Source organism: Dreissena polymorpha, chromosome 7 (genome assembly GCF_020536995.1).
Source record: "Dreissena polymorpha isolate Duluth1 chromosome 7, UMN_Dpol_1.0, whole genome shotgun sequence".
Taxonomy (NCBI): domain Eukaryota; kingdom Metazoa; phylum Mollusca; class Bivalvia; order Myida; family Dreissenidae; genus Dreissena; species Dreissena polymorpha.
In genome coordinates this window covers 97,466,833-97,486,364 of record NC_068361.1, presented here as the reverse complement: position 1 = coordinate 97,486,364, position 19,532 = coordinate 97,466,833, and the positions used below count along the sequence as shown (strand labels likewise).

The following is a 19,532-nucleotide window of genomic DNA, read 5'->3' as shown; positions in this document are numbered from 1 at the left end:
TTACTAGCTTGTAAGACGACATTGGCCAGTCTAGTGTTTATCATGGAAATCTGTACATATTGGCTGCTTTCAGGGAAAACGGGGTTTAAGGCATGTCAAATAAGATTAGCCTTTGCACACTGATTAGCCTGTGCAATGTGCACAAGCTAATCAAGGACGACAACAGCGAACAACTTCAGTGCCTTCAGCGCTTTGATTTAAACATACATCAGGATCCAAAACTCTTTTTTTAACAGTTTTAAGATACATGCAATTAACAAAGGTGCAATATTTTTTTTGTAAAAATTACAAAAATTAAAAATACAATTAATGCTTGTGATGTTTACCCATCTTAGAAGTGCTCAAACTGAACATATTTACTAATAACACTTCTCAAGTGTTTGTTTTTTATTGTGAACCATGTTAAATCTTAATTAGGCAAATTCTATTTAAATATGCATTGTTAATTCAAATTGGTATGTAAGGGCCATTTAAATAGAAACTTTGAAAGTATTTCTCTTTTGATTTTATTTAAGTCCGGTTAAACAATTGTGAACTGTAGCATTGTCCCGTGAAAAAAATCAAGCTGACCAAAGAATCACTTGATTGTTTGCAATGATATTGTTATAATATTGATAATGCAATGATATTATTATTTTCATTAACTATTCAAAGAACAATATTAATGGTTAAAAAAAATAAAAATATGTTTAATGTGTGAATTTAAACAAAAGACTATATAGTTAACATTTTGTATACCAATATTTTATTTCCCTCTACACTGGAAAATCTTCTAAACTGGAATGTCCCCTTAACTGAAATGCATTCTAAAGTGGAATGTTCCCTAAACTGAAATGCCCTCAGAACTCTAAAGCCCTCTAAACTGGGATTTCCCCTAAACTAGAATGGTTTCTTACCTAGTCTGTCCCCTAAACTGGAATGTCATCTAAAGAGGAATGCCCTCTTAACTGGAATTCTTTCTCATTCAGAATGCCTTTTAAACTGGATTGCACTCTCAACCAGAATGTTCTCTAAACTGTAATGCTTTCTCAACCAGAATGCCCTCTAAACGTCAACCAGAAAGACCTCTAAACTGGAATGCACTCTCAACCAGAAAGCCAACTGGATTACCCTCTAATCGGGAATTTTCACTATCACAGGTTCAACTTTATCTCCTCTGATCATAAAGAATGTTTTTTCTCTTTCAGCTGGTCCCCAGTCTGCCCCTATCAAGACCCCAGCAGTTGGGAATCAGTCAACTGTTGCCACAGGAGCTGGGATCCAACTCATTTTTGGTGCAGGGAACCCAACAATGGCAGGTTCCACACCAGGCCTATCTATTGGTGCAGGGAGTCAGTCACTATTTGGTCCTGCAAAACCACCATTGTTTGGAGCTGGGAATCAACCAGTTGCAAGCCCTGCACAGCCACCAAGTTTTGGAGTTTCGAACCAGTCAAAACCTGGATCTGGGACTTTGCCTGGATTTGGTGCAACCAGTCAGGCCGAATCCGCAGCTAATGGCTTTCCAGTCATTGGGTCTGCTGGTCTTACTAACAGGTCTGGTGCCAGCGCAGCCTTCACATTCAACCCAAGCAATGCTTCCACGCCTGTTGCCCAGCCTGGACCGCCAAGTACAAACTTATCGCTGGGTACCGGATCAGCTGCTCTGAAAATCCCTTCTACAACCTCGTCAGGGACTACTGGTTCTGCTTTTGGGACAGCTGGTTCTGCTTCAGCGTTTCCTTCTACACAGCCAGCTACTACATTGTCATTTGGGGGTTTTGCAGCCTGTTTTGATAATGATGGGGGAAAGGCCAGTGGTGGCGTTAACAGTTTTAGTTTCATGCCATCAGCCCCTCTAGGGACTTCGGGGGGATTTGGAGGCAACACAGCTTCTGGAGGTAAGTGAAGTTCGCTACTAGTAACCTCCCACTGACCTTAAGACTGATTGCATTTGGGCCGTGCTCTGTGAAAAGGGGGTTTAATGCATGTGCGTAAAGTATTGTTCCAGATTAGCCTGTGCAGTCCACACAGGCTAATCAGGGACAACTCTTTACGCCTTAACTTGATTTCCGTTAAGAAGAGACTTCCTTTTAACAGGAAATACCATAAACACAGAAAGTGTCATCCCTGATTAGCCTGTGCGGACTGCACAGGCTAATCTGGGACAACACTTTACGCACATGCATTAAAACATTTTCTCAGATCATGGCCAATTTAAATTACATTTAAATTTAATAACATTTAGATGCAAATATATTCGTTTTTAGCTTCACTATTGATAGAATTGTTAAAGCTGTACTACTCACCAAATTGTTGTTGTCAGCGTCTGAAAAGTGCTCTGATTAACCTTTACCCCTTATGTAGTCCCTTAGAAAAGCTAATTAAATTTAAAATCTTTACTAGAACCAAGTTTTAAAGGCTTCATTTCCAATCTTAAGATACTGATGAGCAGCAAACAGCGTTTAACCTGAACAGACTGCGAGTTACTCGTAGGCTTTTGTGGTTTTATGCTGCGAGTTACTCCCAGGCTGTTCTGTTTTTTTTGCTGGTTGCAAAAGCAATTTTCACTTAACTTCAGATTGGGAAAGGGTTAAAGTATACATTCAATATCTCTCTATCCCTATAGGTATTCAATTGAAACCTCTCTCATGTTTGTGAGGTCATTGAGTGAGTTCCCTGACCAAGTATCATAACTCTGATCTGCAATTTAGCACAATTGTGCCCCTTTTTAACTTAGAAATTTGGTTTAGATAAATGTACAAGTTTTTGTATGTAATTGTATATAATGATAGTTTTGTTTATCTTGTTCAATGATTAATGGTAAAAACACGTTTTCATTTATCTAGAAAAGTATTTGAAATTTGAAGACTGCTGTTGATAGAGAAATACTGTGATTCTTAATATCTTCACAGCAGTCAAAAATAGTATGTCTGAGGTTTCTTTTATGTTAAATGTCATCAATAAAATTCTATGTTCTATTAAAGGAATGAAATGCTAATCTACATATCCTTAGCTTTTTAGCTCATCTATTTTTTGAAAAAAAATTATGAGCTATTGTCATCACCTTGGCGTCTGCGTCGGCGTCAGCGTTGGCGTCTGGTTAAGTTTTGCGTTTAGGTCCACTTTTTATACGCCCGTCTATGACGGGACGTATTATGGTATACCCCGCGTCCGTCCGTCCGTCTGTTAATGTCGTACGCTACGTCAAATATCCTTTGACAGATTTTCTTCAAATTTTAACACAATCTTAATATTGATAAACTCTGATCCCCTTTCGTTTTTGACGGAATTCTGAATTGTCGTTCCAGAGTTATGGGACTTTGTTCGTCAAAATTTCGTGATTTCATTGAATGTCCTACTGTAGCTCAAATATCCTTCGATGGATTTTTTTTCAAATTTCAACACAATCTTAATATTGATAAACCCTGATCCCCTTTCGTTTTTGACGGAATTCTGAATTGTCGTTCCAGAGTTATGGGACTTTGTTCGTCAAAATTTCGTGATTTCATTGAATGTCCTACCGTAGCCGTCCGTCCGTCCGTCTGTTAATGTCGTACGCTACAAATAAACTGAAGTAAAAATTATTACCTTACTACTTCATTGGCGAACGACGGGCGTATCATGCGCTCATGGCGCAGCTCCTCAGTTTATATAGTAACAATGCTATTGCATTCAAACTTGGTACACTTACTTACTATCATGAGGGGACTGGGCAGGCAAAGTTAGATAACTCTGGCGTGCATTTTGACTGAATTATGTGCCCTTTTTATACTTAGAAAATTGAAAATTTTGGTTAAGTTTTGCGTTTAGGTCCACTTTTTTTAGAAAGTGTCAATGCTATTGCATTCAAACTTGGTACACTTACTTACTATCATGAGGGGACTGGGTAGGCAAAGTTAGATAACTCTGGCGTGCATTTTGACAGAATTATGTGCCCTTTTTATACTTAGAAAATTGAAAATTTTGGTTAAGTTTTGTGTTCAGGTCGATTTTATTCCTTAAGTATCAAAGCTATTGCTTTCATACTTGCAACACTTACTTACTATCATAAGGGGACTGTGCAGGCAAAGTAATGTAACTCCGACTGGCATTTTGACAGAATTATGTGCCCTTTTTATACTTAGAAAATTGAAAATTTGGTTAAGTTTTGTATTTAGGTCCACTTTATTCCTACAGTATCAATGCTATTGCTTTCATACTTGCAACACTTATTAACTATCATAAGGGGACTGTGCAGGCAAAGTTATGTAACTCTGACTGGCATTTTGACGGAATTATGGGCCCTTTATACTTAGAAAATTGAAAATTTGTTTAAGTTTTGTGTTTTGTTCCACTTTACCCCTAAATTATCATAGATTTTGCTTTCATACTTGGAACACTCGCAAACTATCATAAGGGTACAGTAAAAGGACAAGTTGCATATCTCTGGATGTCATTTTTATGGAATTATGGCCCTTTTTTGACTTAGTAACTTTGAATATATGGTTAAATTTTGTGTTTCGATCCACTTTACTTCTTAAGTATCAAGGCCATTGCTTTCAAACTTCAAATACTTTCATGCTATCATGAGGTTACTGTACCTGGCAAGTTGAATTTTACCTTGACCTTTGAATGACCTTGACTCTGAAGGTCAAATTATTAAATTTTGCTAAAATTGCCCTAACTTTTTTATTTCTGATTAGATTTGATTGATACTTTGACAAAACTACTCTTACCTGACATACCACAATAGACTCCACCCAAACCATCCCCCGCGCCCCTCTCCCCCCCCCCCCCCCTGAATCACCCCCCGTATTTTTTTTTGTTTTAATTTTTTTTTTAACATCATCTCACAAATGACCACCACACCATCACACTATACCCCCCACCCCCCCTTTTTTTTTTTTTTAAACGCTTAAAAAACAACTATTTATTTTGATTATTTTATGTTTGAAATACCCTCCAACCATCGCACCCAAGAATCCCAAACCATTCCCCGCGCCCCCCCCCCCCCATCCCCCCAATCCCCCCCGTATTTTTTTTTTTTAAGATCATCTTACAAATGACAACCACACCCTCACACTATACCCCCCCCCCACCCCCCACCCTCCAATTTTTTTTTTAAACGGTTAAAATACACAACTATTTATTTTGATTATTTTATGTTTGAAATACCCTCCAACCATCGCACCCAAGAATCACTCCCCCCCCCCCCCACCCACCCACCCCCCCCCCGCGATTTTTTTTGTTTTTTTATTGCATTTTTTTTCGCATTTTTGGAAGATAATGTAATAAATGTCCACACCCCCACACTATACACCCCTCTTCACTCCACCCCTCCCTCCTTTGTGATTGAAAATGAGAGTCCCTTCACCTTTAAAAAGAAAATAGATGAGCGGTCTGCACCCGCAAGGCGGTGCTCTTGTTATATTTACTATAGAGCTTAGAAATTGTACATGCACCAAAATGAACAATGTCTATAAAAAATATAGACATTATGACAATTAACACTCTAAATTAAAAACAATATATTTCATTCCCAGCCCATGTCAGTTCTGGTCAGTCCGGTACCATGGCTTCCTTGCTCAATCCACCAGTCAGTGGTGCCAGCAGGGGGGTTTCTCATCAAAGAGGTATAATGAACACTAGAGAACATTTCCTCTATGCCTATTGAGCTAGAATGTCTTACATAATCTGAATGTAAAAAATTAAATATTTCTCAATTCTAAAATAAATAACATTGTAATACTAAATTTTGACATTACACCAATTTTTAAGATAAAAATGCAGAACATTTTATCTTTGCCTCTAAAGTTAGAATGTCTTGCCTAATCTTAATGTAAAAAGTGTAAATTTTTCTCAATTCTGAAATAAATTCCATTCTTATAGAGAAATTTGGTATTTGACCACCTTTTGAGATCGCCAGAGCATTAAGTGTCCGATGCAATAGTTGGTCACTTGAGCTTAAAATGTATTTTAAGAAGAGAAAGTTTCAAATGACATCTTTGACTTCTTGGGTCACCAATCATTGTATGAATCAAACAGGAACAAAAAAGAAAGATTTTTATTTTGTCTCTTCAATATTTTTTTATGTAACAAAATCACTAGTTTCATTGTTATCAATAGCAAACTGTCCCTTTATTTAAGATGCACCCCTTGATGAGCCCAGGTCCCCCACAGAGGCCCCTCCCCCCCCCTACCCCTCAGGCAGGGCCTCCCCCCAGTCCCCCAGGTACTCCCCCACCCAGGGGCAGACAGACCTGACCCCTGGAGCAGCAGACCAGGTGGAGATGCAGTTCTCACAGACCATCAGGGATGAGGTGAGAAACATTTTTAGGCCTGGTTGCTAAAAGCACCACTTAGTCTTAATTGACTGTTAAATGATTAAGTGTTAAGATCGGGTTATTGAAAATAATGCTTGCTTTTAACGGCCAGTATAACAACAGTTTTGGCCATTAACTTTAATTAAGATTTAAAGCACAATTAAGCATTGACGTTTGGTTTCCAAATGGCCGAAATAGCAGTTCTGCCATTAAGAAGACAAAAAGAATTCTGATTGTCACGTCATCTTAACGAAATAAATTGTTAAACATTTACTTAACTTCATTTTCAACATTACAAACGGAAATTGACAAAAATACAGCAAATCCTTTTATCATTGACATTTTATGGTTCATAAGTGTTCTATTGTGTTAAAGGTTGCACAGTTCCATGAATTTGCAGTAAGCAGAATTGTCTAAATATTATTGAAGCTCTCATAAAACACTTGTGCGAGTTTGTTGTGTGGCCGTCACCATTGGAGAAGGAATGAATAAAGCAAGGCTTCTATGCAGTTGCTGCATTCCAAAATGTAATTGGCTGCATACATGGAAACCACAGCGGCATACAGGCACCAGACTATGATAAGCAGGAAGGTTTTCGCAGCATGTAGTCCGCACAGGTTAATCAGAGGCGACACCTTCTACCTTAAGTGGATTTTTGTTTAGAAGAGACTTTCTTTAAACAAAGAATTCCTTTACGGCAGAAAGTGTCAACTCTGAATTGCTTGTGCAGACTGCACAGGCTAAACTGGGATGACACTTGACACCGATGCATTTAGCTCAGTTTTCCCAGAACAAGGCTCAATATCACATGCAATTTGTAGATCCAGCACTTTGAGCGTGAGATGGCAGAGTTACGGGCGCGGGCTGCAGGTGTTGATGTGAGGGTGGGCTCCCGTGAGGAGATGACCCAGCTACGGGCGCAGACCCAGGACATGCAGGCCTTCTCTGACGAGATCAGGAGGACTGTACAGGTAGCGGGCATGGGGCTCACTCTGCTATCAGATAAAAGTTTACATTTTAGCAAATTAGTGAATAATATTAATCACAAAAAACAGGTTTATAATAATTATTTTGTATTTCTTTAAAACGCTGTGTAACTCAGTAGTTTTAGTTTTGATAAAGATATTGCTTTGAAATTGTGTGTGTAAATAGCCTACTTGAAGACCTGCTTGGGTCAGAAAAAAATAGCGAAAAAAACAAAAGCATAAAGATTATTGATGGGAAGTAATCCAAATCAAATAGAAATATTCAAATAAATTCTAATTACGGCAACATGTAATTTCCTGGAAATATCTCATATCTTATGAATGTATTTTAAAAGAAGAACATAATAATCAATATCAATGCTCTTTTTTTCAAAAATAATTACTCTTATCTTTTTTTTTCAAAGCTTCACGTATGATACAATTATTGCGGTATTTGTGGCAATATAGAATAGTATGTTGCTCCGAACGGTAATCTATTCGGACATAAGGTTTACAAATTGAATATTTTAATAAATTCGAATAATGACAAGTATTTGAATATCATGTTCAGTATTCATTTCCATCCCTAATTTATGTTCAAAACTCAAGTATTCTCTTGATAATATCTGTAAAACAATTAACCCTTTCCCACTCAGATCTAAAGTGAAAATGGCTATGTGCTAACAGCATGAAACCAGAACAGGTTTCATGCTGTTTGCTGCTCATCAGTATCTTGTTGGAAGTAAGCCTTTAACTTTTAAATCTATTAAGAAAGGTATTTTATTAAATTTACCTTTCTAGTAAGGGACAACAAACACGTCAAAATACGTATCTAAGTGGTAAATGGTAAGCTCAATGTTGCATGACTAGTGGTTAAAGGTTAACTCAATGTTGTATGACTACACAGGGTTTTTTTTGGCCCGATTTTATAGCCGAAATTCGGCTATGTTCCCAATCCCAAAAAGTATACTTTTTTCCCAAAATGTGGCAAAAAATTCCCAATTTCCAAAAAAAAAAAAAAAAAAAAATTTTTTTTTTTTTTTTTTTTAGAAAGAAGTCTTATGTGTATTTTATCTCAATTGTAATTCAATTACATCTAACAAAGTATTATATGATTTTTTTCTTTTAATTTGAATGATTGTAAAGAGTTATATCAAATTTAGTATTTCCCTAATCAGTGGACTTTTCGTGTGGAAAAAAAGGCTAATGAATTTATTTTCCCAATTTCATGAAAATGCCGATAAAATTCCCAATTCCAAAGCCATGGGCTATCTTCCCAAAAAGTGGAAAAAAAAACCCTGCTACAAGTATGGACCTGTGTGTTTCAGGATCAGAGCCAGGAGGTTCAGGGTGAGAGGTCGCTATGCCTGGATCTGTTCTCCCAGGTGGAGGAATGCCGCCGACGACGGCAACTCAACACAGACCCCAAGTACCTGCACCTGCTGAAGACGTGTGCCCTGGACCCTGGCAGTGCCGAGAGGCTCAGGCATCTGCAGCAGCAGTACCAGGTTCGAACCTTTAATATAAGGTGTTCTAGTTAAGAGTTTTGGTGTCTTTGTATGAAATGAAGTTTGAGAGGGGAGGGGGGTAAATGCAGTCACTCCATTAAGCAATGAAGATTAAACCTTGAATATGTCATTAGAGCATGTTTTTCCAATGGCAGCTGCTGGATCAGGGCCTGAGGGATGTGGACTTGATACTTGACACACAGTGGGAGGAATACCAGAACAGGAAGAAAAACAAGTGAGTCTCTGTCCATGTAGAAAACTGGGCTCTGTAAATTGGCATGTAGAATACTGGGCTCTGTAAATATGGCATGTAGAATACTGGGCTCTGTAAATATTGCATGTAGAATACTGGGCTCTGTAAAAATGGCATGTAGAATACTGGGCTCTGTAAACATGGCATGTAGAATACTGGGCTCTGTAAACATGGCATGTAGAATACTGGGCTCTGTAAAAATGGCATGTAGAATACTGGGCTCTGTAAACATGGCATGTAGAATACTGGGCTCTGTAAACATGGCATGTAGAATACTGGGCTCTGTAAATATGGCATGTAGAATACTGGGCTCTGTAAATATGGCATGTAGAATACTGGGCTCTGTAAACATGGCATGTAGAATACTGGGCTCTGTAAAAATGGCATGTAGAATACTGGGCTCTGTAAACATGGCATGTAGAATACTGGGCTCTGTAAAAATGGCATGTAGAAGACTGGGCTCTGTAAACATGGCATGTAGAATACTGGGCTCTGTAAAAATGGCATGTAGAATACTGGGCTCTGTAAACATGGCATGTAGAATACTGGGCTCTGTAAACATGGCATGTAGAATACTGGGCTCTGTAAAAATGGCATGTAGAATACTGGGCTCTGTAAAAATGGCATGTAGAATACTGGGCTCTGTAAACATGGCATGTAGAATACTGGGCTCTGTAAACATGGCATGTAGAATACTGGGCTCTGTAAACATGGCATGTAGAATACTGGGCTCTGTAAACATGGCATGTAGAATACTGGGCTCTGTAAAAATGGCATGTAGAATACTGGGCTCTGTAAACATGGCATGTAGAATACTGGGCTCTGTAAAAATGGCATGTAGAATACTGGGCTCTGTAAACATGGCATGTAGAATACTGGGCTCTGTAAACATGGCATGTAGAATACTGGGCTCTGTAAAAATGGCATGTAGAATACTGGGCTCTGTAAAAATGGCATGTAGAATACTGGGGTCTGTAAACATGGCATGTAGAATACTGGGCTCTGTAAAAATGGCATGTAGAATACTGGGCTCTGTAAAAATGGCATGTAGAATACTGGGCTTTGTAAACATGGCATGTAGAATACTGGGCTCTGTAAAAATGGCATGTAGAATACTGGGCTCTGTAAAAATGGCATGTAGAATACTGGGCTCTGTAAAAATGGCATGTAGAAAACTGGGCTCTGTAAACATGGCATGTAGAATACTGGGCTCTGTAAACATGGCATGTAGAATACTGGGCTCTGTAAACATGGCATGTAGAATACTGGGCTCTGTAAAAATGGCATGTAGAATACTGGGCTCTGTAAACATGGCATGTAGAATACTGGGCTCTGTAAAAATGGCATGTAGAATACTGGGCTCTGTAAACATGACATGTAGAATACTGGGCTCTGTAAACATGGCATGTAGAATACTGGGCTCTGTAAACATGGCATGTAGAATACTGGGCTCTGTAAACATGGCATGTAGAATACTGGGCTCTGTAAACATGGCATGTAGAATACTGGGCTCTGTAAACATGGCATGTAGGATACTGGGCTCTGTAAACATGGCATGTAGAATACTGGGCTCTGTAAACATGGCATTGATCAACAGTAATTAGCCCCACTCTGGGGAAACTTGAATTTATGTATGTGTGTTAAATGTCATCCCAGATAAGCCTGTGCCAGTCACACTGGCTAATAAGGGATGACACTTTCTTCTTTTATTGAATTTGTTTGTTTTAAGGAAGTTAGTTTTAAACAAAGATCCTGATTTTTAATAAGCCTATGCGTGTGTAGAATTCACAGGCTAATTTTGGAGGACACTTTACACACATTTATGATACACATAAACGAAAATTAGGGGGGTTTATAGGAGTGAGCTTGTCTGTCTGTTGGTCGGTCGGTCGGTCCGTATTAAGTGTCCGCTCTCTAATTCAAGTAGTTTTCATCAGAGCTTCACCAAACTTGGTCAGAGGTTGTATCTAGATGATGTCTAGGCCAAGTTCGACCATGGGTCAAGACAGGTCATAAACTAGGTCACAGGGTCACTTAGTGCCTTTTAAACATTAAGCATGGTGTCCGCTCTCTAATTCAAGTAGTTTTCATCTTATCTTCACCAAACATGGTCAGAAGTTGTATCTAGATGTTGTCTAGATCAAGTTTGAATATGAGTCATGCCGGGTCAAAAACTAGGTCATAGGGTCACTTAGTGTGGTAGGATCACTTAGTGTGGTTTAAACATTGAGCACGGTGTCCGCTGTTTTTTGTGAAGTCAGCATGTAAAATATTCTGGGTCAATGCCGTGTGTGTGGGTATTCGTCACGTCTGTGACAAAGCTCTAGTTAAGCCCTGTTTTCACACAGTGCTGCTCATACTGTATTGGAGCTTTTATTGCTACCATGAAGCCCATTTGAGCCAAGGTTGAAATAAAGTTCCTCTTAAAACTCTATATTCCCAATGCCTAGGAGGATATAAAATGGGTTGGCTAAATATTAACCCTTTCCCCTATAAGAAGCAAAGTGAAAATGGCTTTTGCAACCATCAAAAAATCAGAACAGCCTGCGATTAAATCACAGTCTGTTCTGGTTTAATGCTGTTTGCTGCTCATCAGTATCTGAGGGTTGGAGATGAAGCCTTAACAACTTGAATTAAGTAAGAAAAAGGTCTTAAATTAAATATAACTTTCTAAGGGACAACAAATGCTTGCAAATATGTATCTAAGTGGTAAAGGGTTAAATTTTAAGAGATAATGTCCCTCACAGCGATGTATTGGGTCACTGTCATCATTTTAGGTCACAGATTTCTTTGTTTTCACAAAACATTTTGCAGTTTAAACTTTTAAACAAAAGGTACAAGCTTTGAGAAAGAATTTTGTTGGAATGCACCTTTATACAAGGCTATTTTTTCACCATTTTTAGAATTTGACCTCTTCTAATTAAATTATGGATACGACCTATTCCCTTTAAATTTTGAATTTGTCCTATACCCATGATATCATTAAAATTTTGATATCAACTTCAAAGTTTAAATTTTTATGCAAACACCTCTTTTTTCAGTCGTCTGAAAAATAAACATCTATTGTGAATGTCCAGAGTGGATATGGAAAAAATGCTATTGGTATTCTGCCCAAAGTACAGCTCTTATCTCATAAAAAATTGCTGATGTTATGTCTGAAAAAAATTACTGTAGATTCATAAATATTTTTGTGGAAAAGAAATGTTGTTGTCATAACGCTGTCTCTCCCACAGGACGGCCATGCCGACCAATGATGCGCTGTACCGCGTTGTCAAGAGCAACCACAACCTGATCACGGCCCAGAAGGTGAAGCTGCGTCAGCTGGAGGAGAGACTAAAGCAGCTGAAGCTGTACAACCAGACGTCCTCCTGGAGTAACACCAGCATAGCCACCAATAACGAGTGAGATACGTTGGAACCTTTTTATTTTAGCTCCATGGCATCGAAAGCCTAAAACTAATTGAAACACTCTTGGGTCTTGTGTCTGTTTTCTGTGTAGAACCAGTACTTGTTGTCAATGGGGGAGATCTTAAGAATGCTTCCACTGAGGGGATCAAGCAAATGACCTCCTGGTTGCTCAGCAGACATCATTTCCTCTATGCCAGGGCGGCTCCAATATAACAAATGACCTCCTGGTTGCTCAGCAGACATCATTTCCTCTATGCCAGGGCCGCTCCAATATAACAAATGACCTCCTGGTTGCTCAGCAGACATCATTTCCTCTATGCCAGGGCGGCTCCAATATAACAAATGACCTCCTGGTTGCTCAGCAGACATCATTTCCTCTATGCCAGGGCGGCTCCAATATAACAAATGAGATTGAAGTCCTTTTATCCTATGAGCCTCAAGCTGGGATAAATGGGCTTAGGGCATGTTCATTAAGTGTCCTTCCAGATTAGCCTGTACTGTTTGCACAGGCTAATCAGGGATGACACTTCAGGCTTTGATTGGATTTTTGCTAAGAAGAGAGTTGCTTCAAACGAAAAATACCATAAAGCAGACAGTGTGGTCTCTGATTAGCCCGAGCACAACGCTCAGGCTAATTTGGGACAGCACTTTACACACATGCACCAAGCCCACGAGCACAACGCTCAGGCTAATTTGGGACAACACTTTACACACATGCACCAAGCCCACGAGCACAACGCTCAGGCTAATTTGGGACAACACTTTACACACATGCACCAAGCCCACGAGCACAACGCTCAGGCTAATTTGGGACAACACTTTACACACATGCACCAAGCCCACGAGCACAACGCTCAGGCTAATTTGGGACAACACTGTACACACATGCACCAAGCCCACAAGCACAACGCTCAGGCTAATTTGGGACAACACTTTACACACATGCACCAAGCCCGCGAGCACAACGCTCAGGCTAATTTGGGACAACACTTTACACACATGCACCAAGCCCAGGAGCACAACGCTCAGGCTAATTTGGGACAACACTTTACACACATGCACCAAGCCCACGAGCACAACGCTCACGCTAATTTGGGACAACACTTTACACACATGCACCAAGCCCACGAGCACAACGCTTAGGCTAATTTGGGACAACACTTTACACACATGCACCAAGCCCACGAGCACAACGCTCAGGCTAATTTGGGACAACACTTTACACACATGCACCTAGCCCAGTTTTACCTGAGCAAGGCTCATCCTATTTACAGTTCTACTGAATATCAAATCAGGGGTGTGGTTTCTCCTCATTGTCAGCTGATTGGCTCATCCTATTTACAGTTCTACTGAATATCAAATCAGGGGTGTGGTTTCTCCTCATTGTCAGCTGATTGGCTCATCCTATTTACAGTTCTACTGAATATCAAATCAGGGGTGTGGTTTCTCCTCATTGTCAGCTGATTGGCTCATCCTATTTACAGTTCTACTGAATATCAAATCAGGGGTGTGGTTTCTCCTCATTGTCAGCTGATTGGCTCATCCTATTTACAGTTCTACTGAATATCAAATCAGGGGTGTGGTTTCTCCTCATTGTCAGCTGATTGGCTCATCCTTTTTACAGTTCTACTGAATATCAAATCAGGGGTGTGGTTTCTCCTCATTGTCAGCTGATTGGCTCATCCTATTTACAGTTCTACTGAATATCATATCAGGGGTGTGGTTTCTCCTCATTGTCAGCTGATTGGCTCATCCTATTTACAGTTCTACTGAATATCATATCAGGTGTGTGGTTTCTCCTCATTGTCAGCTGATTGGCTCATGTTGAATGCCAATTTGTTTAGACATTAGTTGTTAACTAAAATGCATAGTTAAACAATGAAGAGTGTTAGTCCCTCCAGTAAAGGGGGTTACGGGGGAAGTGATTTTATCTCCACACACTCATTTCTGAAAGCACATCCCAAAAATTGAGTAAAAAAAGTTCAGCTGAAATAACCCAGCTGAAATCAAAAATGTTCTTGCACATTTTAAAAACATGGCAGTAAAGAGTTTAAAGTTTTCATTATTTTAATATTTAAAGTCTGAATCAAGCTTGATAAAGAAGGAGAAGTAATGAAACTCAGTGAAAACAGTTGACCTGAATGATATCGTTGCTTAGATTGAAGCTAGTTTATGTGGGATAAAAAAAATAGGTTACTAGGAAAAGTTAACGAATCTACGAATTCTGAAAACTGCCTAAAGTCTTTTTAAAACTTAGTGAGAACATTTGTTCTTATGATATATAAACCTAGTTTAAAACTTTGTCAGGTGGGAAAAGATGAAATGACATTCTTAATATAAAGAGAAATCTTATGGACGTTATAATGCTTTGACAATTATAATTAAACTTCAGAAAATTGGTTTCAATATCTCAGCCTTTTTTTTTAAACATGGTCATATGAGGTCAAAAATAGAGTCAAGATGGAGAAAAAAGTGTGAATACTCAAAAAGTACAATGTACATGAATCTCAACTAGAATATTTATTTGGGTTAAGTATTGAATTTGGTCAAAACTAGGCTAAATTGGGTCATAAAAATGTATCCCCCTATCAAATGGTAGAAAAAGAAACTTGTAAAAACTAGTTCTTACTTGGTTATAGGGGAAAGAGGTTTATCATTTGCATCAATTATGTGTCTGTAAAAATTTAAGTATATGTGTTTAAACACCGGCTACAATACCTTTTACTCTGGTGAGTGACATGGGACCATCTTCACCCTTTAAGCTTGTGAACTTAAAATTTATTTAAGTAAGTGTATTTTCCAATGGATTTAGATTCAGAAAGCAAAAAAACTACAAGACTGTTTCTATTTATAGTGTCAGTGAGTTGTCTAACTTGGCGGATACTCTCCTGTCGGGGAGTCCAATAAAGTCCAGCTCCAGTCACTCTTCTGTGAAGGAGGAGAGAAAAGTGAGTCGGAACAAGATGGAGAGACTCAGAGAACACCTGATGTCCCGCAATGTGCCAACTGTGAGATCTACTAAACCAGGTATGTAACTTGATTTGTTTGAATCCTCTACCACTTAGATACCAACTTTGACGAGTTTGAAGTCCCTTAGTCAAATTAAATTGAAGACATTTCTTACTACATAAGATTTTAAAGGATTCATGTCCAACCCTAAGATACTGATGAGCAGCAAACAGCATAAAACCTGAACAGACTGCGAGTTACTTGCAGGTTGTTCTGTTTTTATGCTGTTTGCATATAGACATTGAACATGGTTGCATCAAAGGTTTCAAGAGTTACTGATACACTGTCAACTGGGTTACCTGGGTACAATTAGCACAAAGTGTCTTTATGGAAGGTCGTGAAAAGGTTCTAAAGTGTGAATAAATCATGTAATTTCCTGATTGATGTCAGCAACCACAGAAGAAATTAATATGTGATAGTTGTTTACCAGGATTTTGTTTCCAAACTGTGTGGTCCATATTAAGTCTAAAGCAGCCATAAACTCTACAAATTAAATGCCAGATTTTTGTTATTTTCATTCTAACACTTTATTTGGTATTGCAATATTTAAGAAGGGTTCATAGTTAATATTGTTTTTATTAACTGGAATTTGTTTAGTATTGATGATATTGGAAATAATGTTAAAAATATTTGACGCATTTTATCTTTTAAATTCTTTTTCAATCTGAATGTATATTCTAATATCTTTTTATCCCCTGCCAGAGGTATACATAAAAGATATAGTTTTGGCATTGTCTGCCTGTCAGTCTGTCTGTCACAAACTTTTTAGGTCTATATCTCGAATCTATACAAGATTTTAACATGAAACTTATACGAGTATAGATATAAATAAGGAGAAGGTGGGTGATATGAATTCAACGAAATTGCATGTTCTTTATAAAGTTGATTAGAAAATAAAATGTCTGTTTTATTGTTAATGTATATTTGTGTATCTTTTTATGCCCCCTGTGGCATATAGCAGTTTAACTGTCGGTCTGTCAGTCTGTGGGTTTGTCCGAAAACTTTAACATTGGCCATAACTTTTGCAATATCAAAGATGGCAACTTGCATATGTATCTCATGGAGCTGCACATTTTGAGTGGTGAAAGGTCAAGGTCATCCTTCAAGGTCAAAGGTCAAATATATGGCTTCAAAGCGGCGCTGTAGGGAGCATTGTGTTTCTGACAAACACATCTTTTGTTCATTTATAAAGTTACTTAGAATGTAAAAAGTACAATTAAAAGAGCAGGAAAAATACACAAGACTACCAAAAATTTCATTGACACATTATCACACAAAAAATCTATAGTGGTACTTAAACTGGACCAAAAGGTTCACAGGCAAAAAAAAAAGGATCTATCTGAATAAGAATTCATGAAATTATTGACAAAATGCAAACTTTAAATGTCCTAACTTCGGCTCTATAAACATATTACAATTAAGTAATGGTCTATCAAACTTTTTATATTATCTTGGTTTAATGATTACTGCAGTAAAACAGATAATTGACCTTGGGCTGCTAATGCTATTTCAACACCACACACATTACGCCACTGTGACGTCATGCATATACTTATTTCAGGGCATTTTTCTGTTTTTGGCCTGTCTGTCTGTCATGATGTCCAAAACTTTAACCTTGGTTAAAGTTTTGCGATAACTTTTGCAATATTGAAGATACCAACTTGATATTTGGCATGCATGTGTATCTCATGAAGCTGCACATTTTTAGTGGTGAAAGGTCAAGGTCAAAAGTCAAAAAATACAATCCAAGGGAAGTAATAAGCTTTTAAAGGGAGAAGATTTCTAAACCTGCCAAATGATATATTGAAATTTTATTTCAAAGCAGCGCAATAGGGGGCATTGTGTTTCTGACAAACACATCTCTTGTTTCTTCTGTTGTTAGGGCCATTATAAATAGATATTTTCTGAGAGATGTTCTTGTTAGACCTTTAGTTTTCCCATAAAAGTAATTTTAACCAGGATTTTTCATTCCTGAATAATCCCGCCCACATTCGAAACATCACAAGTAATTATATTTTGCTTAAAATAAAGGCAAAGGCCCCATTTTCAGAGGTTATAAAGTTTTGTATCTTCAAGAGTACCTGGATGTTGTCAAAATAAGCCAAAATAAAAATTACAGTCATGAGCTTCAATTCACTAAACTCCTTCTTAAGATGTATGTAAAAGTTTGTTTTGCACAAAATTTCTTTGTGTATTATACAAATGATTTTTGCAGACAGAATGTCAAACTACTCAACATCTAAGCAATGTTTGCAATTTTTGCATAATGTCATATAACTTTTTTAAAAGGGGTAACCTTCTTATTCCACTGTTGCATGTGTTGCCAGGCAACCTGTCTGTGCTGACCATTCCTGACCACCAGCTGGTGACAGGCAGATCCACCACAGATGGGGCAGACGGGGCTACATATGGGGACACCGCCCGTAGGGGTGCTGGTAAGGCAGGGGGGGGGGACAGACGGGGCTACATATGGGGACACCGCCCGCAGGGGTGCTGTTAAGGCAGGGGGGGGCTACATATGGGGACACCGCCCACAGGGATGCTGGTAAGGCAGGGGGAGGGACACACATTGTGGGGTTGAAACAAACATTTTCCCTGATTTGGTCTGGGAAAATGGGGCTTGATGCATAAGCTTGAAGTGTTGTCCCAGATTAGCCTGTGCAGTCCATCGACATGTGTCAGGGACAACACTTTCTAATTTAGTGATATTTTCGTTTTAAAAGAAGTCTCTTCTTTCAGAGACAGTACAGGCTAAAATGGGACAACACTTTACGCACATGCAGTAAACCCCATTTTCGCAGAACAAGGCTTAAAGGTTGTGACACAGGTTGTCAGGGATTTCAATAGAGTTTTAAACAAGGAGTCAAACGATCCTGAGATTGAAATAATCAGTTCTAAAATTTAATATTATTTGGTAAAAATGCTTATGTCTGCATATTCATTAAAAAAATACAAACTTAAATCTTTATTTGGTGAAATGGTATGTAAGTAAACATAATCTGTATGATAGGAAATATATGTTTGAAATGTGCATCCAAATGATGAAATACAGATAATCTGCTGGAGTCAAATGTGAGAAAATTGCAAATATTTGTATCAAAAAGTAGGAACTTTCTAAAACTGGAATCCTTGAGTTAAAAGGAGAGCATGAAATGTAGGGTTAAAAAAGCCTTCTTTTAATTGTGTGTTACCACAGGCACATGTGTCTTGGTGATTGATTATGATAAACAGCTGCAGTTTAGTTTTTGTGTCACTTGACTATGGTCAGGGGACATATAGGTGTTACTTACTTCGGTGGCGTCCGCAGCGTCACACTTTTCGAAAAAGGCTCTTAACATCTGTGTCCCTTCAGATATTGCTATCATATTTGGTATGCATGTGTATCTGGACAACACCTTTCCATACGCATTAAGTGTTTGAACCCAGGTAGCTGTGACCTTGAACTTGAGGTCAGCGTTCAGGTTTCAAAATCTGCAACTGCGATTCTAAAAAGGCTCATAACTACTGTGTCCCTTCAGATATTGCTTTCATATTTGGTATGCATGTGTATCTGGACAACACCTTTCCATGCGCATAAAATTTTGGACCCATGTGACCTTGAGCTTTAGGTCAGCGTTCAGGTTTCGAAATCTGCGACCGCGATACGAAAAAGGCTCATACCCACGGTGTCCCTTCAGATATTGCTTTCATATTTGGTACGCATGTGTATCTGGACAACACCTTTCCATGTGCATGAAATTTTTGAACTTGGGGTTCCTGTACGGGTTTCGAAATCTGCGACCGCGATTAAAAAAAGCTCATAACATCTGTGTCCCTTCAGATATTGCTTTCATATTTGGTACGCGTGTGTATCTGGACCATCCCCGATTTATTAGTAAACAATTAACACAGGTATCAGGCGACACATCCAACTCGCGGAGTTCTAGTCTTACTATTGCTTAATCTTTGTCTCATGGTATCATACATTGACATTTATCGGTACAAAATGGTATAAACCCTTTATGTTTTCTTTGATATGGATTATGATATATTGTGAAATGTTGTTTACATTATTGCTTTTATAGTGTAGTAATTATAAATCAAGAAGTGGAAACAACTTTATTTAA

At 38.4% G+C, this 19,532-nt stretch overlaps 1 protein-coding gene across 2 annotated transcripts in view; it reads left to right on the top strand.

Annotated features, from left to right (window-relative positions):
- Positions 1–19,532, top strand: part of LOC127839354 (nuclear pore complex protein Nup214-like) — a 259,153-nt gene that overhangs the window by 41,256 nt on the left and 198,365 nt on the right. For both annotated transcript variants that reach the window (XM_052367690.1, XM_052367691.1), the window contains exons 10-18: positions 1,188–1,880; positions 5,505–5,594; positions 6,109–6,281; positions 7,106–7,255; positions 8,578–8,757; positions 8,913–8,992; positions 12,244–12,411; positions 15,272–15,444; positions 17,754–17,861. In XM_052367690.1, coding sequence (XP_052223650.1) covers positions 1,188–1,880; positions 5,505–5,594; positions 6,109–6,281; positions 7,106–7,255; positions 8,578–8,757; positions 8,913–8,992; positions 12,244–12,411; positions 15,272–15,444; positions 17,754–17,861 — 1,815 coding nt within the window. The remainder of the gene's footprint in view (positions 1–1,187; positions 1,881–5,504; positions 5,595–6,108; positions 6,282–7,105; positions 7,256–8,577; positions 8,758–8,912; positions 8,993–12,243; positions 12,412–15,271; positions 15,445–17,753; positions 17,862–19,532) is intronic.